General features: G+C 38.9%; 2 protein-coding genes across 2 annotated transcripts in view; both read left to right on the forward strand.

Moving 5' to 3' along the window:
* Positions 1-14751, forward strand: part of rassf3 (Ras association domain family member 3) — a gene marked incomplete at both ends in the record, with an annotated part of 48917 nt that extends 34166 nt beyond the window's left edge. Inside the window, 5 exons of the mRNA XM_079236476.1 lie at positions 8063-8170; positions 10614-10787; positions 12016-12103; positions 13523-13638; positions 14602-14751. Coding sequence (XP_079092602.1) covers positions 8063-8170; positions 10614-10787; positions 12016-12103; positions 13523-13638; positions 14602-14751 — 636 coding nt within the window. The remainder of the gene's footprint in view (positions 1-8062; positions 8171-10613; positions 10788-12015; positions 12104-13522; positions 13639-14601) is intronic.
* A 6397-nt stretch (positions 14752-21148) lies between these two features.
* Positions 21149-23328, forward strand: part of LOC306752144 (adipocyte plasma membrane-associated protein) — a 7877-nt gene continuing 5697 nt past the window's right edge. Inside the window, exons 1-4 of the mRNA XM_079235853.1 lie at positions 21149-21194; positions 22508-22597; positions 22671-22792; positions 23041-23142. Coding sequence (XP_079091979.1) covers positions 21193-21194; positions 22508-22597; positions 22671-22792; positions 23041-23142 — 316 coding nt within the window. The 5' untranslated portion in view covers positions 21149-21192. The remainder of the gene's footprint in view (positions 21195-22507; positions 22598-22670; positions 22793-23040; positions 23143-23328) is intronic.

Consider the following 23328-nt stretch of genomic DNA (forward strand, 5'->3'; position numbering starts at 1 on the left):
AAATCAGGTTAATGGCGACTAAAAAACAATCTTTAGTTGAACCTGTACTCTATGTTCAGCTTTCTGAACAGGAAGTGTGGCTCATTGTTGACTCAGTGTGTTCAAACGCACACATACACACCTCTATTCTGGCTCCAAGGTCAGAGCCATGAAGTTTCATAATCTCAACCGCACACACACACACACACACACACACACACACACACACACATCCCTATCTCTGGTCCTATTGCTCAATTCTTTTTGTGCTCACAAATGTGTGCAAATAGTATTTTTTTCCATTCTTTTTCTGTGTATTTTGCAATCTTTTGACCACAGGAGCGACTGATAATCCCACACAAACTCTGTGTGTGTGTGTGTGTGTGTGTGTGTGTACATGAATGTGTGTGTAAATGAATGTGTGTGTGTGTGTGTGTGAGAGAGCTGTTTTGAAGCGGTGTCTTCCCCCAGTTGTTAATGAAAGCCATTTTTCAGCGTAATGAGAACATTTCAGACAGCGGCTGCGATGTGTGCTTACCATCAATGTGGTTGGACACATTTAATGTTTCATTTATCTCTGAAGCAACCAGATTAACTGCGTGACTAGTAGCTGAGTTTAAAAAGAGCCTCTAACGGCTGTTAGAATATAATTACTACTAAAGATAGAAAATTAAATTAGTTGTGGGAACTAGAGTCTGTATTTTCCTTCTCCTTTGTTTGTTTCTCCTTCTCCCTTCTTACATCCTCATTCTTTACTTGTCATCAGTCTTTTCTTATTGTTTGTTTTCTCTTCCTTCCTCATCCTTCTCTTCCTCTTTCTCCGAAACCTGCTTCTTCTCCTTTTTAAATTCACTTGTGTCTTCGTCTTCCTCGTCCACGTCTTTCTTCTTTTTTCACCTTGTCTTTGTTGCTGTTGTAAAGGTCTTGATGGAGGACCACCCAGCCTCCTTGTGGTCTCCTCACGGTCTCCTTCTCCTCTAGTTGGACCATAAGTCCGTGTCCTTCACTACAGCGTCCATGTTTCCATGTCTTTCTGTGGGAACACGTAGACGTGCTGCAGGGTGATGTCAGCGGCCCACTTTGGTTCACATCAACATGCCGAGTCCGGCTTCTGCGGTCCGGCTGGTTTAGTCTACAGGTTTCACTTCTGTTTGCAAAGGCGAGAACATACTTTTCCTCACTTTCTCTTCTGAGGAAAAAGGACAGTTTCAAGTACTGTACTTAAGGACAAGTTTGAGGTACCTGTACTTTACTTCTATTTTCTGCTACTTTATGCTTCTCATCTACAATTCAGAGAGATATATTGTACTTTAAACTCCACTATGTTTATTTATAAGTTAAAAAAAAGAAACGAGTCCAACCTTTAACAGCTGAAACATTAAATAAGTGCATCTTACTAAAATAATATTTATCATTCTGATATATAATATATATCATTCTGCATAAAAATCTTACTTTTTGCACTCATAAAATGCGTTAAAGTGTATAAAAATGGTCCTATCTGCAAATTTCAACAATTATAAATCGACCCTGCTGAAGTATTGATCATCAGGTTTGTTCGGTTACACATTGCCTAGTTGATCATTGGTATTGACTGGGAGCTTGAACTCTGAATTGTTTCTTATAAGCAAGATATGTTCATCAAATATTATATCACAACTTTCAAACTCATCGAAAACGACGAATAACGAAACTTCAAACCAAAAACACGGGTATTGGTTTCAGCCTTGAAGTCCTGGAAGCCACCCGGCTGTAAATGAAGAGGTTTTAGAAGCTCTGCTACAGAAAAGAGACAGCAGTGGTTACTGAATAGTTTATATAGTAGTTGGCGCTGCATAAGTCCGATGGAGAGATCTATAAAAGGATTTAACTTGGCTGCACTCTGTCTGCTGGATGAGCGTCCATTAACTCGGGAATGTCCACTTAAGAAGAGGAATTTGTCTCCGTCCATTAGCCGAGGCCCGTCCACTGCAGAGGAAAGGTGTGAGCACTTCCACTTGTGCAGTGCATCTGTACGTGCATGCGCCTGTTCCCATTAGTGCAGGAATTCTGGGAGGAAAGGTGTGGTCCATCTCGACTTCCCCCCGTGGACTCAACAGGAAGTAACATGGAGCGGGAGGAAGGGGTGAGGAGGGTAGAAAAATGGACATAAGATGGATTTAGAGGAGTTGGTCCTGTGTGAATTAAAAATGACACCAGAGATTTTTGTTGAAGTTTTTTATGTTTGAGGGGAAGTTTACAGGCAACTGTATCCAATTTAACTGGAAATATAATTTCCAATAATAAATCTATGATTTAATATAGATCTCAATTGCCAAAAAAATCTGCAAATATTTTCCAGCTTCTCCAAAGTGAGTTTTTTTTTTTTTTTTTTTTTTTTTGGACGGTTGATCGGACCACTAAGACATTTAATGATGTCACCTTTTGGCTTTGTTTTGGTATTTCAATATCTTCTGATATTTTATTGACCAAACTGGGAGAATACTCAATTATATAAAGCAACTGTTTGAGAGGAATACAACGTCACAGCTAACTGAATAGGTTTGTTCAGTTATCTGTATAATTGGTACCAAATTGATTCAGGGAAACCAAAAATAACTTAAGGAACGTTTCGGGAAGATTTTGTCAAATTTAGTAAAAAAGAAAAGTTGAATAATTGGAGGAGCATGTCAGACTGGCAGGCGGACACTATAATATAACCAGAATAAACTGCTTTGTTAATGTTTTTCTAAATGAAATGACCTTTTAACTTTGGTCATTTCAAACATGCATGGTCTCCAGAAACTTTATTAAACACAGAGACAGAAATAAAACATGTAGGTTCAATTTAGTTGGCACACAAAAAAAACCTGTTTAGTCTACCCTTAACACAGTCCACTGCTTTAGGGTCGATTTAGCTGAGCTTAGCGTGTTTTGTCTGCACACAAGCACACGTACACACACCTGCATAGTGATGTCATCTATTTCCAGATCGAGGATGCAGACGAGTGTGACGGTGTTTTACAAAGGCAGGAATGCGGCAGGTGTGTGTGATTAAAAGTTTGAAGGAAAAAAAAATACCATTTCTTTCTCACACACTCATGCAGACTAAACTTTTAACTCCCAGGTTTATTTTTGAAAGAGATGAAGATAAAAAGTTATCTCTTTATCCATTCATTTTTTCTTCCGTCTGGTCCCTTTTTGTATTGTCCTTTTCTCTTCTGCTTTTTTTCTCCAGTGTTTCCTGGTCGCTCTGGTACCAAAGAGTCAGTTTTAATGCTCACATGCTTTAGTACGGAGACATAACATTTTATTATTCCTTAAATATTAAATTTGTCTACTCCTATTCCGAAGCTGGGTGTTAATAGGAAGAACCAGTCTTTTTGTTGATTTAAAATAATCACAATAAGTGCCTTTTATATGTCTTCCTAATCAGCTTTCAAGGTGTCAAACTTCACCCCTAAAAGCACAATCTATTCCCCATCAGTACCAGTAATATGAGCCTGTATTCATTGATATTAGCCCCATTATGATGCACAGCATTACATATCACTTTTAAATACACTTAATTATCTATTTATTGTAATTGTGACCTCCAAAGTTGGCTTAATCACATGATCAAGTTGACAACACCCTCCTGTGTCTCTCAATCTCCCAAATATTAAATAACGATTCAGTTTTACAAATTCTGTCTTAGGGCAGGCTGCAACATTTAATGTTTACAGCCACAGATGCGTGTACAGCGGTCTGAGCTACTTACGTCTCACGGATGGAAGTTGACTCACGGTTTGAAAGAAATGACATCGCCAAAATGCATGCTGGGTAAAGCCCGCCCACTCAGCCGCGCAGGAAGAAGTCTCTTCCTGTGTGGGCGGCGTTTACCCAGCATGTCATTTCTTTCAAACCATGAGTCAAGTGAGTTAACATGAGACGTAAGTAGCTCGGTCCGCTGCTCCTTCAGCTTCAAGCTGTGAACATTAAATGTTGTTGCCTGCCAAACCGTATGACGGTATATGAAAAATTCATACCGTACGGAAAACTGAACCGGTATAACGCACAGCCCTATTCCATTTTGGAATAACTATTGGTTATATGATTTAGGTCTACATTAAACTTCACTACTGAGCCTCGCCAGAAATAAAGAAGGCCTCTGCTAATTTTAGGAAATATTATTGCATTTCATGAAACATGTTTTTAGGCTTCGAGGGAAACATTTAATGAGTGAGGTCGCTATTTACTTCTAGTACTTGCCCAGGGGCAACGGATGAAAAGAAATATTGTGAAAAATGCGAATGAATGGTTACATTTTAATTTGATAATAGCGGTAATGGTTCTGTCTTTTTGTGTCCTGGTTCTGAATAACATCTACTGGTCTGTGATTCGACTTTATGCAGATGATGTTGCTCTTTAAATTACAGACTTTCATTCTCTAAAAGATGACTGAAAAAGCAGGCAGAATATTTTTAATAAAAAGACAAATGTATATTGTATTTATTTATTTTCTTACCCAGAACCGCAGTGCTAAAGATCGATGGATAGAAGTGAGATAATTATGTTTCTGGTGCCATCGGCTTCTTTGTTCTCCGTTATTGGAACCCGTCTCTGTACTTTCCTTCTTGCCCTCCGTCCATGTTGATCTTCCGGCTGCAGTGGGAGGATTCGCTCTTAAATGGGAGCATGACCTCATTGTGTTGCAGCTCCGCTGTGCTCTGCTTCTCTTGTTTGTTTGGATTTGGTCGCCATCGCCCTCCCAGTTCCTCTTAACCCTCTCCATTCTGAACTGGACACACTGGTATTCACACCCAGAGTGAGAACGGTAGTTTTTAGGCCAATGACATAACTAGAATACAGTATTCATAGTTGGTATTTTGGTCAGTTTAAGAGTAGCAGTGATTCCATAACGCCTGTTATTATCTATCATGGGTTTCAGTGTTAACCTTTAGTGTCACTTTCAGTTATTTCTTTACTCTGACATTTAGAGGAAGCATTGGAGCCGTCTGATTGGCTGCAACACTCAAATATTGTAAATTATTCATATTGTGCTGCTATGTTTGCACTTTTGTAGTAAAATCGACTGTAAAAACTAAATTTAGTAGTATTTCCCTCAAGGGGGAAACTCCCATTAAACACATAAATGGATGATAAGCGGTTTAACTAGTCAAGAAGTGATAATGTAGATTTGAAGTGACTTCATCTGTTGGCCTTTAACAGATCGAGTGCAGTCACGAGAGGAAGGATTCCCCTGAGGGAGTGCCATTCATCATCTTTTTTATAAACCCTCTGTTTGTCTCTGTCTTCATGTGGAAGGTAAGGTGACAGATAATCTCCTTACCTGTCACTTCCTGTAAATAATAAGCTTTGACTCATCTGACCCAGCAGGTGCTTAAGGGAAGACCGAATGGGGGAAAGGTCAAACTAAACGTCACGATACTGTGAAGGTTTTGTTCTTTCAATAAAGGAATCTGATACCTTCAGATTCACGGTGTCGTGATGTTGTGTGTGTCTCTGTGTCTTTGTTTGATTTGAACAGTTTTTTTCTTTTTGTTAATAGTTCTAAAATGTAGTGAAAGGTTGTCCAAACAGCTGCCCAAAACCTGAAGATATTCAGTTTATCATTATTTTAAACTGCACGTGGCTTTTGAGAAGCCGGAACCAGCAAACATTTGTCATTTTTCCTCAATAAATTACTTTCAATTATTCGTCAATCATCAAAAATGACACTAAAACTTCCCCAACTTCTCAATATCAAGGTATTAATACATGCTGAATGATCAGAATATTAATCTTCCAATAGACTATGATAGAAAAAATACGTATAAAAAATATTTATTTCTTGTAATCTACAATAAACATCCAGTTTATACGTATTAATAATCTGTAGAGGAGTCATTAAATTCTCTTTCAACCTTATCAAATCGTGTGTGTGTGTGTGTGTGTGCGCGCGCAGTATTTGCACATTTGGCACCTTGTCGTTCTCTTGAGCAGTGTGTGTTTTCCATATAAGGGTGCATGTGCCTTCAAAGCCTCCCTGGATCGTGCACTATGTGTTTGTGTGTCTGTGTGTGTCTCTCTGTGTGTGTGTGGTTTTTAATAGACGTAGAGGAGGGCTGCGCTATGCCCATGTAAGCACACACACACACACTCTCTGCTCTGGAGAATTAAAGTCTGAAGACGCACATACAAGATAAAACACATCAGGACAGACTTTAATCTAGAAATCTGTTTTAAGTCTAACAAACCTTTGAGATGGTGTGTGTGTGTGTGTGTGTGTGTGTGTGTGTGTGTGTGTGTGTGCGTGTGTGTGTGTGTGTGTGTGTGTGTGTGTGTGTTTTGTTGACTCACAACTACCTGAGTGAGTCCAAAGAAGAGCGCAACAGATGCTTTCTTTTCCATTATCAGTTCATCTATTGTGTAGAAATCATGATAACATAAAGAAAACCCTTCACATGCCAGTATTGAACCTTTTGTAGTTAAATTAGGATTTAAAAATGCTATTTTTCAACTGTAGTGGATTGATTCTGCTTAATTGATTAATCAGCTCATTTCTTCATCACTAATGTGGATAAATGAACATTATGGTTCACCCTCTTGCTGCTTGTTTATAATGCAAACAAGCAAGAATAAATTGTAGGTTTTAGAAAAGCACAGTTTGAGATAACGGCTGCAGCTCACAATTATTTTATTATTGATTAACCAGACAATTAATGGCTCAATTAACTCTTTTTTTTATTATTAAGGACACTATGTACAGCATGTTTTAGAATTCATGTGGCAGGCCACATGTTTTTGTAAAGTGTGTGTGTCTTATTTACTTAATAGGTGTCTTTCTGTGACATGTCTGCTTTCAGCAATCCCTCAAAGCCTTGAACTTTGACCTCTCGCATAACCATTTGATTCAGTCATTTCAAAGTTACTTCAGAAAAGTTGTTGATTAGTGTTTTTTGAGTTGTTGTAGCAGAGCAGTCTGGGTGGGGGCTTCGACCACCATTTTTAATTGTCTCTGAGCCCAGTGGACGGGATCTTTTACAACCGATTATGTAACATAATTGACCTAAAGGATAGTTTTGCACTTGTTTTCTGCAGTTGCCGCTTTGTGTTGTTGTGAAATAATAAAAGAAAAAGGAGGGTTGGACCTGCGTGACGTCATCTTTATCCAGAATTGTTCACCTTTGACCCGCTGGCCTCGCTCTCTACGGTCATTCATTCATTCATTCATTCATTCATGCACAGTGACGACTGCTGACTCCAGTCGCACACAGGGAAGCCTCTTGTGCAGCTGACGCGGCACAAATGCACAAATCACAAGCGTGTTTTAATTTTATCGCGTTGTTGAGTTTCCTGCAGGAGGTTTTCAGTGTTTTGTCTAAACTTAGAAGTCAGCCGCACAGCACGGGACCCAGAGGGAGTTTTAGTCAGGCGCCGACCCTCCAGCAGTGAGGGGGCTTTTGGGAAAAGGAGGAAATATAAAGTCTTGCTGCAACGCTTTGATAGAAGGTTTATACTCCGATGAGAAGACACCAGAAAAGTATGAATCACATGTTGTGTTTTATTGTGACTGCTGATTTTTATTTATTTTTTTCTGTGATTTCCTTCAAATTCAGCTTCGATTCCGCATGTTTTTCTTCTGCACTTCTGAAACCATTCCATGCAGTTTATCACGTAAACATTTAGACAAAACTGGACTGAAATCAAGTTGCATTCATCCTTTTAGGTCCTTACTCATTAGTTTGTCATGATTTCTGCATTTTTGTCTTTGAAAATCAGAAAAGAGTAAAATGAATGTTGCTAATAAATTAAAGTTATTTATATTTCCCACAATTAAGCCTCCACATATTTACTGCACTACTGTTTAGGCTGTTTATACATTTGACTATTACTCACCTGGCTCCCACAGTATATTAATATATTGCACTTTTTCTTTCTACATATATTCTTATAGGGCCTCGGTCCTTTGTGCATTAGTCCACGAAGATTTCTTCAGTCGATTCTTCAATTTTTTTGTGACGCTTTTGTTCATACAACCATGTCATTGTCATTAGAGACTGTGTGTATTGTTTAGCGATCGTATCACGTTATTTAATTCTCTTCCTCTGTCTTTTTTCAGGATGTGGAGAAGGAGAGAGAGCTGCGGACGGAGTTCAGCAGGGAGGAAATCAGGCAGAGGATCGAACAGTACAACATGCTGACTAAAGACCACCTCAAAATGACAGTGGTGAGTGACACACACACACACACACACACACACACACACGCCCACACACAACCTCTGCATAAGGAACTCTTTTTTTTCTAATTCTTTTGCTTCTGCACTTCCCCCAAAAAGAGATTAATATGAATAACAGCAGTGATGTGCGAACATGCAAAGTCCTGCAGGCTTTTTAATGGACGCTTAACGGTGTGCTGATGTTTCAACATCCAGCTCCCAGCATTCCTCAGTGCTCGCATCATCATCGTGGTGTTGTTCCTGCTTTTGTTCTCCTCACACGGTTCCCCTTGGCAGCATGAAAGGTGTCTGGAAATGTGTTCTGAACCCTGACACACCAAAAGTCTCCGTGACATCCAGTAAAAATGGAGGATTATAGTCAAAGGATGTCCACCACTTAAAGGTGGACTGGTCTCTGCTGGAGTCTGAGCTGAAGGAGGTTCTGGTGAACCTGCATGATGTCATCTGGTTTCACCAGAACCCGACCCGGTGGCTCCGATGAGGAGCTTTAAGAAGAACTCTCTAGAACCAGACCATCTTCTCTCTGGTGGTCGTTTACTGATGAAGGCCTCTAGAGGACCAGGACTAGACTGGGGCCTCTAGAGGACCAGGACTAGACTGGGGCCTCTAGAGGACCAGGACTAGACTGAGGCCTCTAGAGGACCAGGACTAGACTGAGGCCTCTAGAGGACCAGGACTAGACTGGGGCCTCTAGAGGACCAGGACTAGACTGGGGCCTCTAGAGGACCAGGACTAGACTGGGGCCTCTAGAGGACCAGGACTAGACGGAGGCCTCTAGAGGACCAGGACTAGACGGAGGCCTCTAGAGGACCAGGACTAGACGGAGGCCTCTAGAGGACCAGGACTAGACGGAGGCCTCTAGAGGACCAGGACTAGACGGAGGCCTCTAGAGGACCAGGACTAGACGGAGGCCTCTAAAGGACCAGGACTAGACTGAGGCCTCTAGAGGACCAGGACTAGACTGAGGCCTCTAGAGGACCAGGACTAGACTGAGGCCTCTAGAGGACCAGGACTAGACTGAGGCCTCTAGAGGACCAGGACTAGACTGAGGCCTCTAGAGGACCAGGACTAGACTGAGGCCTATAGAGGACCAGGACTAGACTGAGGCCTATAGAGGACCAGTTCAGGACTAAACTGAAACAGTTTCAGAACCAGTTAAAAGTGATCTCAAAATTATATAAAATATTTACCTCATTTTCTATACGGGGAAAGTTGGGGGATTCAAAGTGTTTTTGGGAAAGTCCGTAAAGAAGGAAACGGTTCATTTTAGGTGTGAAACTGTTTTCACTGGTTTAGAGCTGATAACATCACTTTGTGAAACTCAGACATTCAGGCTTCACCCTCATGTTTCTGTCTTTCTTGTCACTTCATCTGGGAAGTTTGTTCAGCTCGTTTGTCAGCTCGTGACACACACACACCTACACACACCTACACACACACACCTACACACACCTACACACCCACACACACACACACACACAGTCCTCCAGGCCCCACATGGAGTAATGAGATTAAGATGCTCTTCCTCCGTCTGGGGCCATCTGTCCTGCCGGATGCACTGGGTGAACTGGTCTCTTCTGGGAGAGATTATGTAGCGTGTGTGTGTGTGTGTGTGTGTGTGTGTGTGTGTGTGTGAAAGAGTGTGTAAAACAACCAGGTGACGTCGTTGTGAATTACTTTGTGTCTTTCATACAAAGTTTTAAGTTCACTAAAGTTTCCCTGATTTGATTTTGATTGTTTTTAACTCTGATTTTAATTCATTTTATTGATGTTTTCACTATTTTTATAATTGATTATTCAAGTAAAGCGTCTTCTCTTTGCAGAAGATGTTCTGCTTTATCTTTGTCATGTGTGAATATCTTTTTAAATCTTCAACTTACAGAGTTCAGGAGTTTATAACTGGAATATCTCACTAGTTTCTATCAACATATCATCAAAAAGATTGATCTATTGATCAAGAAACAAATAAATTGCCTAAAATTTGTAATTTTATACCAAGCAGAGTTTATTTTACTGTTTATCTATCAGTTAAGAAAGTTTAGATATCCTAAAAGACTATTTTTCATGATTTTAAAAGAAACAATAGGTAACTTAAAGCTTTTTTTTTAGGGCAAAATATACAATATTCACTTCAGTATCCTGTTTTTTTACATTTTTATTACTGTCTACCTCTGTGTAGAGTTAAAGTATCAATGAGCGACGGTCACGGCCGCAAAAGCATCTAACATAACGTAATAAAAACTTCAATGTAATAGAGACATTTTAACAAATATGTCAACGGAAAACACAGTAAATCAGACATGAAGGTAAATTATTCATGTCAAAATTCGACATTAGTCTCAAATTCAGATAAAACAACATTGCCAAGGAGTATTTTAAAGAACACTAAAAAGAAAACATATTTAACCATAACTCTCTCTCTCCCTCCCAGAATCCTACTGGTGTGTATACTGGTTTCATCAAAGTCCAGATGGATCTGAGGCGGCCGGTGACGGTGCGGGCGGGTCAGAGGGGAGCAGGCGGAGGCCGGGTGGAGGAGGCCTTCTATCTGCCCCGAGGAGTCACCAACACCCTGCACATCAGCTCCAATAACACGGTCAAACAGGTGGCTCACACACACACACACACACACACAACTTAATTAGGGTCTGACGACAGACGGGTTGAAGTCGGCCTTCAGTGGACACCAGTTTATCGCAGACTCTGAATGTTGTGATTCTGATTGGCTGACAGGTGTCCGGTAATTAAAAATATGATAATTTAACAGGAGACCAAAGACATAATAAAGGTGTATAAAAGTCTCTTTCAAACACAACACAAATGGCCTAATTATTTAGTAAACATGTTTAGTTACATGTTCTACTATAAAGATAATAATGCACTCTGAGGTGTTATAATAAAGACAATAATGCACTCTGAGGTGTTATAATGAAGACAATAATGCACTCTGAGGTGTTATAATAAAGACAATAATGCACTCTGAGGTGTTATAATAAAGACAATAATGCACTCTGAGGTGTTATAATAAAGACAATAGTGCACTCTGAGGTATTATAATAAAGACAATAGTGCACTCTGAGGTATTATCATAAAGACAATAGTGCACTCTGAGGTGTTATAATAAAGACAATAGTGCACTCTGAGGTATTATAATAAAGACAATAGTGCACTCTGAGGTGTTATAATAAAGACAATAATGCACTCTGAGGTGTTATAATAAAAACAATAATGAACTTATCCAGATGCTTTTGCCTCGTTATTTTCTCATATCAGGACACTTTGTTTTGTATAATAACTCAAATATAAATATTTATTTTGGATTAGCAGGATAGATATGAGTTGTAGTGTTGATTAATGGTAATTTACTGCACTTAAAAAACTCATATTTTAGTTTATTTATAGTTAAACTTAAACGTTTAATAAACAATACATGAGGTTCTTTTTTCTTTTAACACAAATTAGAAATCTGTAACGTGAACTATAACGACAACTTTTGGCCAAAAGTAGCAAGTTGAAGTTTGACCCCATCGCTCAGTAAGAATAAAATATGTTTTCACGTTAATATCTGATTGATCCAAGAGGAATATTACCCATAATCCTCCATCAGATCGTGAAAGATGAACACAGTGATAATCCTGTTAGCTTTGCTTTGTTTAACCAAATTCAGGATTTAACTGTCGGCTAACTAAGTTCGTTTGTGTGTGTGTGTGTGTGTGTGTGTGTGTGTGTGTGTGTGTGTGTGTGTGTGTGTGTGTGTGTGTGTGTGTGTGTGTGTGTGTGTGTGTGTGTGTGTGTGTGTGTGTGTGTGTGTGTGTGTGTGTGTGTGTGTTCAGGTGATCACCGCCCTGCTGAACAAGTTCACAGTTGCAGACAACCCGGCCAAATACGCCTTGTACAAACGCTATCGCAGAGAGGAGCAAGGTAAGACTGGAGCCTTGTGTGTGTGTGTGTGTAATATGAGTGTGTGTTTGTGTGTGAGAGAGAGAGAGACGGTGAAAGCGACAGGGCTGGAGACAGTGTGTTTCATGCCACTCATGCCAAACTCGGTATCAGATGCTTTGGCACTGACTGTGTGTGTGTGTGGGGGTGTGTGTGGGTGGGTGTGTGTGAATGCCTCACCCTAATGTTGCTGGATGCTGCAGGGCTCTCCCCACTATCAACAGAATACCTACACATGTGTGTATATATATATAGACAGACAGACACACACACACTGCTGTTGCTTAATTTAAAATATTATCTATAGCGTCTCCAAGAAAGGGAAAATATGAAGTTTATGGGACTCATGCTATAAAACAAGACTTTGTGAAGTTATTTAAAGAAAGATTACTTATGTTTATATATGTTTGAAGTCTGTGAAACATTTTGCCCCCAAACTTGTTTAGCTAGCTGCTCTTTTAGCTCCTGCTCTGTTTCTTAAAATCTCATTAGTGTGTGTGTGTGTGTGTGTGTGTGTGTACAGTGAGACTGCTAATAAAAACGTTGTCTAGACAGCCGTCTGACAGCCGACATGTGTCGACTGAGCTTCACATATAAACCTCCCAGACGATAGTCGGGTGAAGCTTTTATTAAAGTAGCTGAGTCCTGGTGCTGCTCTTGAAATGTAGAAACGTCCTTCAGTTTTAGGGCAAAAACAAACCGACTCCAGTTGAGGTCGGACGTCTGCCTGAAGGAAAGAGAAATACACTCTTTTTCTATTAGACCTGTTGAGATTACAGTAAACTCAAACTCTTAAAGGAATGGTTGTTTTTTTACAGCTGTAAACAGAGCACAGGCTAGCTGTTCCCCCTGTTTTCAGTGGCTAAGCTAAGCTAACCGGCTGCTTGGTGTAGCTTAATATTCAACAGTGCGGTTTCTTATTTTAAAACACTCTTATTTATTGATGAGACGACTGATATCTGTTATCACTATTATACTGCTATTACCAGTCAATATGGAGCTGGAGCTGGTTTAGCTTAGCTTAGCATAAATACATAGGGTCATCAACAAATTTAAATGATTTGATCAACTTTTTTTCAATCTATCGGCCTCAAAAGTCCAGTTCACTTCACCAACATGAACCTCTTTCTCTCACTCTCTGTTTTTGTGCATTGCTGCGGCCGTTAAATGTGCCGCACCCATCCTTTCATCTTCTGCTCGTTTATATGCGCACACACACACACACACACACACACACACACACACACACACACACACACACACACACACACACACACCAAATGCAACTGCGGCGACCGCAGTGATGCCAGCGTGCATGCGGCTTAAAAGGCTGCACAATCTGTACCGCCTTAATTAATCTGTCTGTCTGTGTGTGTGTGTGTGTGTGTGTGTGTCCTGCAGTGTATGTGTGTAAGCTGGCGGATGGCGAGCAGCCGTTGTTTCTCCGTCTGGTGGCGGGACCCGACGGCGACACGCTCAGCTTCGTACTGAGAGAACAGCAGATCGGAGAAGTCATGGTAACGCTCCGTCTTCACCTTCATCTTCACCTTCATCTTCACCTCCGTCTTCACCTTCGTCTTCACCTTCATCTTCACCTTCATCTTCACCTCCAGTCTCTCCGTCTTCACCTTCGTCTTCACCTTCATCTTCACCTTCATCTTCACCTCCAGTCTCTCCGTCTTTTTTAACACATTCAATTAAATATTTACTCCTGTTGTTCACTTTTTCTTCTCCTCCTTCCTTACTTTTCTTCATCCTTCTCTCTCCATTACTTAAAGTATCTTGTTCTTCTCTTGTGTAATAATAATGATATAATTAAAGAAAGCAATATATTAATGGATTTTCTTTATACAATATAATTATGCATTAGAAATCTTTTATTTTTTATTGTGTTTCTTAGTTTTTATAGAAGCCCATTTCTGCAAGAAGATGAAATAAAATAAATAAATGTGGGTCAAAATGATCTGCTAAAAATTTTAAACTTTTAGTGCAAAATATGAAATGATAAATTATTATTTTAAGACACCGATAATAAAAACGTCAGAATTTGTACTCACTATCCTATAATTTTGTTGTCGAAAGTCAAAATTACCATTAAACTTTTTTCAATAATAACTTCTTTCTTACTGGAAAGTGGGTTTAAATATCTTGCCCTTTTTTTAATGTTCTGCTCTCTTCTTCTGTGCTCAATGTTCCCAAAACTTCCTCCTCTTCTTCCTTTTCCTTCTCCGCTTTTTATTCATCCATCTTTTGTCATCTGCTGCTTTTCCAAACCTTCTCAATCCCTCCTACTTCCACCTCTTCGTTATCCTCATCTTCCTTTCAGTCAAAGTAGTGATACATGACTAAAAACAACCATTTATAATTCTCATGATTGATATTCAGAAGTAGTAAATGACAAGAGGAAGGACAACGTCCACGTCCACAAACATCATCATAAGAAAAACAAACTAGACTGTGCATCTTGCTCCTCTTCTCAGTGGGACGCGTTCTCCATCCCCGAGCTGCGCAACTTCCTGCGGATCCTGGAAAAGGAGGAGACCGAGCAGAAGGCGGCGATGCAGCGGCGCTACGACGCGTATCGGCAGAGACTGCAGGAGGCGCTGCGGGAGGTCAGAGGGCCTTCTTAAGAGAGAGAACCTCCATGAGACAGCACCGCTGCCCCCTACAGGGCCGGAGGAGGTGATGCTTTATTTTTTTATTTGTTTTAAAACCTCCTTCGGGGAGGAAAAATTGTGTATATTTTGACGGAGAGAAGGATGTGAACGCGCAGAGAGAGAGAAGAGAGGATCCTGCGCCTGGAAGAAAGGGGGATGATATAAAGAAGATAAACTGACGGACGGCAAGCGACTAAGGACAATAACGGACAGAGTCTGGACGCTGGAGTTTGATTCCGCCTGGATTAAAGACTTCAAACTGCTGCCTGCTCACACCAAAGATGACTTCACTGTGCCATACTCGCCCTCTCATCCTCATCCCTCTCTTCTTCTTCTCTCACTCTGTCCTGCGTCACATAATTTATCTAATTCCTCCTTGTTTCCGCTCTTTATCCTTTTAAACTTGTGAAAGACTCAAGGCCACATGTTGAGTTAGAGGTTTATTTAATTTAGTTTGTTTTAAAAGGGCTGTACATATTTTTATTTTCTTAATTTATATGGGTGAAGCTTTTTTTTATTGTTTTTTTTTGTTTTGTTGAAATAACAAACAAAAGTCTTACTTTAGTTTTTTGTACAGAGGCAGAGCATCAATCTGGTTGTTGACACAGAGAATAGTTTAACTGCTACTGGAGGTAAATACACAGCATGAGCATCGGGCTAAAAACATCTGACTCTGCATAAACATTTAGAGAATACACTGGAATCAAAGAAGGAAGCCTGCATGCAGGTATGGAGTCTCGAGTGTGCCAAAAAAAGAAATGTCAATGATACTTTTAGTGGGTAACTGTTTTATTTATTTTTTATTATCTTTTGACTTTATTTTTGATGATTTTATTAGAATATAAATTTGGCAAAATAAACAATAAAATAACCAAACACGGAGGGTCAAATAAAGAAATTGAATAATTAAAACAAAGTATTTTTTAAAGCCTCTTTAAAAACTATTTGATCTTTTAATTTACTAATGTACCTTCTTTTTTATTAGGACTCAAAGTACATTTGAATATCATTAAAAATAATAGAAAAAAAAGTTTATTAATTGGTAAAATTCAAAGACAAATGAGCAACAAAATGTGATTAACCATAAAAAGTATTTATTTTGCCCTTTTCATAAAGGACGTTAAAATATAGTAAAAAGATTTCTAATGCATAATTATATTGCACAGATAATCCATGTAAAATATTCCTTTTTTTGTTATTGGCACACTACAAACTCCATAGGCCTGAATGTCGTTGACGAAGGTACACAGAGTTAAAAAGAGGTTTAATGTGACTGAAAACAAAGTCGCAAACTTTACTGACTCTCCAGGAGAAACCTTTATTTTTATTTTTGATTACCTAAGAGTGAAAACACAGAATTTAACATATTTAATTTAGTTTTGGTTGTAAAGATTGTTCGTTATGGCGAGTGAAGACGAGCGAGGATGCGAGGTTTGGATAGATGGACTTCTGACCTTTATGGTCAGAGGAAGGAGGATTGACTGGAAGTGGACTGAGCAGCTTATAGGAAGTAGAAGAGTTAACTGAAGGAAGTAAGGAAGAGAATATATGGAAGTCATAAAAGCAGTGTGAACGTGACCTTGAGGACAAAACCACAAGTCAGGTGATTAACTGCTTGTGTGCTCTTGTAATCCACAGCTGATAATATAAAAAAGGAGGTTGGTAGGCGCTGATAGCTGCAGAGAACAAGGGAGGGAATAATGGCGGCTTTGTGCCATCTGTCTGTCTGCAGACATTCATTTAAAAAGTCCTCTTTTTGTGGCGTTATCGCAAGTTAAAAACGTGGAGCCGTGACCTCCTCGTCAACCTGGGTTTCAGCTTTTTTTATGGTGGATAAAAGGGGAAAGAAAGGAAGGATGGGAGTTTAAAGTAAAGATTGGAAAGACGTCAAGTCAATGAAAGTTATCAGCAAGTGCAAGAGAAGGTCGAAAGGTCGAGGCGTTTTTGTGCAGGAAAAGTTCTTGAAAGGTTCTGGAAAGTAAATCGCTGCCTTAAATATATATATATGCAATGTTGTGTTTCGTATATGCAACTCATCAGTTGGGGCTTGGAGACCAAAGAGGCTGGTTTTCAATGTAGTTTTGTAGAGAATTCTGTATTACTTGTCTTTTGAATCAGCAGATATTCAGATATGAGATAAAACAAAGACAATCACTTCAACAAACTACAAATCATTTGAAAAAAAGGATTAAAAGTCATTATAAAAAGATGTAAAATGCTTTTTTGCTTGAGCTGCAGGTACTGAATGAAGTACAACACCGCCGCCTAGTGGACAGATACTGCAACTATTCTCATTTCCGTGTCAAACTATTATTTTTTTCTTATAACCAAAGATATTTTTGTGATGTTGCCTGGAGCAAAACATATATTAGGGGCCTTTTCCCACTGGAGGGAGAACCATATATAGTTTAGAGTTTTATTTAAAGGGGTTTTAACCCTCGTTTATTCTACTTTCAGACACTGGGTTAACGCTGTGGAAGCAAATAAAAACAAAAAGGTCAAAAAGGATTTGAATCTTACAAGCAGCCGAATGTTTATTTGTGACATTTAAAGGGGAAGTCCACCAGATTTACACACTGGAGGAGAAATACTTGTAAAAGAAATATTGTATAATTACGCGACTGAAGGTCGAATTTCGGAGGCAGAGAGGGTCTAATAGGAGACGTCATTGAGTTGCATTATGGGAAATGTAGGATCCAGTGTAAATGTGTCCCCTAAACTTTAGGAAGGTGCAATAATGAATAAATGGAGTTCCCCAGAATACTTAATGTTATTTAAATACCACTGAATTACTTTGTGGTTTTAATTTCCCTCTTGGATTTTTCCCAGTAATTAATTGCGCATAAAAACCTTGGAAATTCATGAAGAATTCTAAGTTAAACATTTGAGCTGCCAAGAATGAACAAAACTTGAATTGAACTACTGAATATATATTTTTAATCACATACATTTAAGCATTCAGTTGCTTGTAAAGCTCAAAACTATTTTGGCCCTCTTTTGCTTCCTTTATTATTTAATTAAAAATGATACGAAAGTCTGCATGGAAACAGTTAATTAATCTTAAAGCCATGTTGTTGTTGTTGTATCTGATAAACAACTTTAACTGTTAAAACACGACAAACCGGGCGAGTCGTATCATTTATTTTTGGGCACTTTAACTTCGAATTCAGGGAAGACGGGTTTCTTTTATTTCTCTTTTTTCTCTCCTGCCGCCATTTTAACATCTAATACTCTGTACTCTTATTTTGAAAAGATCTTGTTAAGCTCAAAAGTATACGTTTTTAACTTCTATACTAAAGAAATCAGTTATTTTAAGCTCATTTTATTCTTTTGGGGCCTCAACGAGCTTCCGTATGTTTGAGTTCATCTGTCGACTGTGAATCTCACGCGTTCCTGTTTGTGTCTTTGTATGAATTCATGTTCGCTGTACAAACCTCTGGCACGCGTTATCCTACATTTAATAACTGGCATTTGGAAACATATTTTTGGAGTGAAAATGGTTAAAAGATGCTGGTGATTGATCAATGTCTCTCTAATGAAAAGCTTTTGTGCCAGTGGTGTCGCTGAATGAGTTTATTTGTGATACCTGATCTGTATTCAGAGGTTTTGTTCAATAAGTGTATTGTTATGTTTTCAAATGGTCACGTTTCACCGCATGAAGCTGGTCGTTGGTGTCGCTTCACCAGAATCACACTCGTGTGAGAACAACTCAACCATTGCTGATGAAGGCCATGAAATGTGGCTGAAAACTCTGGAAAAAAAACATCAATTAATCAATCGACTGCATCTATTTTTTTTCTATAATTTCCATGCGAGGATTTGCTGTTTTTTCTCTGATAAACTGAAGACAATGCAAGCAGTTTTAATTTGTGGTTTGAGGGCATTTTGTGAGTATTTCCTGGTTTCCATCGTGTTTTTATGATGGTAAATCCTCAAGGTTTACTTACTTCATTTTTTTCCAGAGCTTTCAGTGCACTTTGATGCGATTCCTTGAAAACACAACGTCCTACAATATCTGTAAAATGTATTTTATAGATGCAGAAATGTATTTTCTTCACATAAGTCTGATTTTAGGGAGTCCCAACACTTTTAATTTAACGTTTGATCCGATTATAGTTAAACAACTATTTTCATGCACCCGGAAATATTTACAAAAAAATCGTATCGATAAGCATTATGTGGTCGAAAGGACAGTTGGAATTACATCATTCATTTATTTAAAAATGGCAAATTTAAATAATTTGTTATAAAAAAAATCTTTGGAGCTTTTGAGCATATTCCATGATCTTCATCTGGAAGAAAATCTGATTTCCTTTTAAATTTTTTTGGATGCTTTTAAGGACAAAATTGAATCAGTGTTGGAAACTTGAAAACAAAATGGCGTCACGTGATGACTCGACTGAAAGCTCCAGAACTAAATGGACCTTTTCTCCTTAATTAGTTAATTGACGTTTCGGCTTCAATTCACGAGCTTTTCGGATCTTGAGATCTTCTGTTCTTGAACATCTAGAAACTGTGACTATGATGCCAAAGTGTGGCTCTTCTGCCATTTACTCACATGCTTTTCTTTTTGTTCCGATTGTGATGCTTTTGTTCACTATATAGAGAAAGATCAGGTTTAGTCACATGAGTTTCCTCAGGAAACGAAGCTGAGGAGGGAAAAAAGTTGATTATCGCGTTTAGAGTCAAAGAAAAATGAAAAAGGAGACGATTCATGATGAAGAATCCTCTTTCAATATTATTAAAGTCAATAGAAGCCATATTTTAGTTAAAGTTTGGCCTTTTGACCGCCGCAGTGCCTTTTTCCTTTTAAAAAGATCGACATAAAAACAAAGCGATCGTTCGACTCGAGGCGGGTTTCTAGTTTTCGTTCTTGTGGTTTCTCTCTGAATCGTTACCAAATGAGGCCTTTCCTTCACCCGAGGCGGGTGGCATCTATTAAAGGTGGAATTAAAACAAGTGTTTCATGTATGGTTTTTATTCTCTTCTCATCCTATTAGGTCTTTTCGTCCTTCAACGCTTTGAGATAAATATGGGATAAGAGCTAAAAGATTAGTCTGTTAATTTCAGTGGAAAGAAAATGAATCGGCAACTATTACAATGTTTTTTCAACTTAAAAGTATTGGTTTTTAAGCAAAAATGACGCAAAAGAATGTTACTTTTAGCGTCTCATGTGAAGAATTGTTACTTTTCTTTATATCATTTTAAATTGAATATCTCTGGGTTCAAAACTACTGTTAAAAAGAAAAGATACTTTCACTCAGGGAAATTAAAATGGACTTTCTTCTGTTTTTTGACATTTTAAATGCCAAAAAAACAAGTGTCGCAGAATAAACTACGATTTTTTACTTAATTGTACAAATGTCTATTTAAAATTAAATCAGATTGTAGCCTAAAGAAAAAGCTTGTTGACAGTATTTTGGCAGCTCCTCCTCCTGACCTCTGTCTGACCCCGACTCAAATAACCTCTCAGACTTTAGAAGTGGGACGCCCCCCTGCTGTCTCTCTCACACACACACACACACACACGCACACACACTAAACTGTCACGTGTAAAGCTATAAGAGGGAGCCTGCTAGCGCTGCTTTCAAAATAAAAGCTCACTGTACGTTTTGGTTATCCTTACACATTTTCAGGTTATGAATGAAATAAAAGCCCCAGAGGTTTATCTTTGGTATTTAATTAATTGTAATGAGCATACTTTAATTAAAATAAAAATAGCAGTGGTATTTTCCAGTAACAATTGTGTATACAAGTAGGCCATCATCTACTAAACTAAATTAATTGTGAAACTAGGTGCTACTTGGTGAAAACCTCTTACATCATATCATACTTGCAGTGGACGCATTTCTAGATAACTTTATGTTTAATAGAAATGTCCGGGTCCTGTAAAATAATGCAAAAAATAAATATATATCTGTTGTAGCCTCCACATTTACAAAAACAAGTGTAGTGCACATGGCAAAGTATAAAGGGAAGTATGTCACAAAGCCGTAATATTTAATTCCCAGCATGCATAGTGTTACGCGCGGCCTAGGGAGCCTGAGTGCAACATAACGACGAGTCTCCCTGTAGTGTTCTCCTTCAGGGCGTTGAAACTCTGGACTAAACTATATATATATATATATATATATATATATATATATATATATATATATATATATATATGGTAAAACCTTGCCTCCGTGCTCAAGTAAACTGCACTCAGTAAATGTATTTGTTATTGTAAATCACCTGTAGCCGTTTGATAAAGTAGCACAAACGGATCGGAAACGTGTGCCTCGGTGCTTTTATTTTGAAGGTCCACCCCGGATGTTCCCGTGCATACTCCGGTGAGTTTAACTCGTCTCGCGCTCGATCAGCGGACCTGTTTGCTGCAGCAGGAAGAAGAGACGCCGACTGGAAACCTCAACGATGTAAGTTTAACACTTTTTAACTCTTTTAAAAATAAATATTAGACTTTGCGGACGCCGGAAGTTCGTAGTTTCTTCCGGCGTCGCCAAAATGCGCTCAGACATCTGTTAATCTGTTAACGTTGTCGTAATAAAAATCAATTAAAGATATTTGTTTGGGACCATTAAGGGTCAAACTCCATATCGGCATTAATAAAAAGCAGAAAGCAGCTTTTTAATTTTTTTAAACAACTAAATTTGACCGAAACAGATTCCTGCCTCCTTATCAGAGACTTAGTGTGTGTGTAATACATTATGACATGTATTTGTCAAGAAGGTAGAACACGTGCACACATCAACAAAGGCGTCATATAGCACCTTTAATAAAACAACAGTTTTCTATAATGTTGATCCACTGCAAGGCTTTGTCTCTTGCACATCATGCAAAGTGGTGCAGGAGTTGCTCAATCTTCGAAGCCTTTTGGGACTTTTTATTTCCTGAGAACAAATATCACATGTTGTTCCTCACAGTCCAAATAGAGGGAGCGAAGCACCAATCTCCAGAGGAATTACGTCACATTTAAGGATTTTTGCTTCCCTCACACACAACAGCTCATCTCTCTGTGTGACCAACGTGCAGCGGTACGTCCTGTGTGAAGGATCTAGGTCACGTGCTACACAACACTGCAGACTGTGAACTGCAAACACAGCAGAATTAATTTTAATTTTGCAGCTCTGATTCCCCCATTATGTTAAAATGAAACCGTGTTAATATGCATGTAATAAGAAACTCTAAAGGTTTATGGAGCCAAATATCAGTCAAATGTTTTGTTCATTTGAAAAAAAGATTTGAACCTGAAAAATCAAGTTTTGTTGTTGAACTTTGAACAATGTATTCGTAAAAATAAGTGTATGAAAAGTTTTTGGGGGTTAAATATAATTTTGATTCAGTTTCAGTTTTTAGCAACAGATTTTATACTTTCAACTTTCACTCTCTTTTCTTTACAATTTCAAATCTTTTTTTCAGGTTCAATACATTGTTGAATTTGTCAAAGTTCAACAAGAAAACTAGATTTTTCAGGTACAAATCTTTTTTTTAAATGAACAAAACATTTGTCCCAGATTTGGCTCCAAGAAAAGTTCAGTGTCACATTTGCTTTATACTGAAAAGTTCAGCCGTAATGGGACTATTCATTTATTTTAATAGTCGTAAGTGGAGAGTTTAAATTATATTGAGTGTACTTTTTGTTAAATATTTTGAATGCAGAGGTTTTTGCCCTTAGAAACTAGAAAAGAGTCTAGCGAGATAATAAATCATATTTTATTTCTCCTGTCAGGTTTGGTAAGAGATCGATAGCCGCGGCGCTGCTCGCTGTGGTCGTTGCTGTTTATCTGCTGCCTTCTCCCATCGACCCAAAACCACATGTGTAAGTACACACACACACACACACACACACACACACGCACACAGCATCAGTTAAATCCAAAGTGTTCCTCCAGACTGAAGGGCCCTCCTCCGGCCCTCGAGGGGCCGCTGGCCGTCAACACCCGGCTGCAGAAAGGCCGCCGGCTGTTTACAGGGAAACTACACGGACCAGAATCCTTCACTGCGGATGAGGAGGGTGAGCGTGCCGGATTTGACACGTTTTACTTTGTAGATTGACCTCTGACCTTTGTCTTGTAGGCAAAGTGTTTTGTCCCTTGTGACTGCCGGTACATCTGATGAGACAAAGGGATATATAAATATAAATAAAGCATATTATTATCAATATAAATTAATAAGTAATAAAACTTCTGGATACTTGAAGTGTCCCGTGACGATCTGAAGGTCGTTTCCGGCTCTTCCTCTGAATCCTCGCTTGTGTTTCAGGTAACGTGTTCACGGGAACGGTGGACGGGAAGCTGTGGAGGATCGGTCCTGATGACAGTCTCAGCCTCATCACACACATGGGACAGGACCTACCGGAGTGTGGTCTGTGTTTACCTAAAACCTTCGTCTTCGTCTCCTCCTCCTCCTCCTCATCCTTCTCCTCTTCCTCATTCTTCTTCTTCGTCTTCTCCTCCTCCTCCTCCTCATTCTTCTTCGTCTTCTTCTCCTCCTCATTCTTCTTCTCCTTCTTCCTTTTCTTCTCCTCCTTCTTGTTCTTGTTCTTCTTGT

Source organism: Taurulus bubalis (genome assembly GCF_910589615.1).
Source record: "Taurulus bubalis genome assembly, chromosome: 20".
In the NCBI taxonomy this organism is placed as follows: domain Eukaryota; kingdom Metazoa; phylum Chordata; class Actinopteri; order Perciformes; family Cottidae; genus Taurulus; species Taurulus bubalis.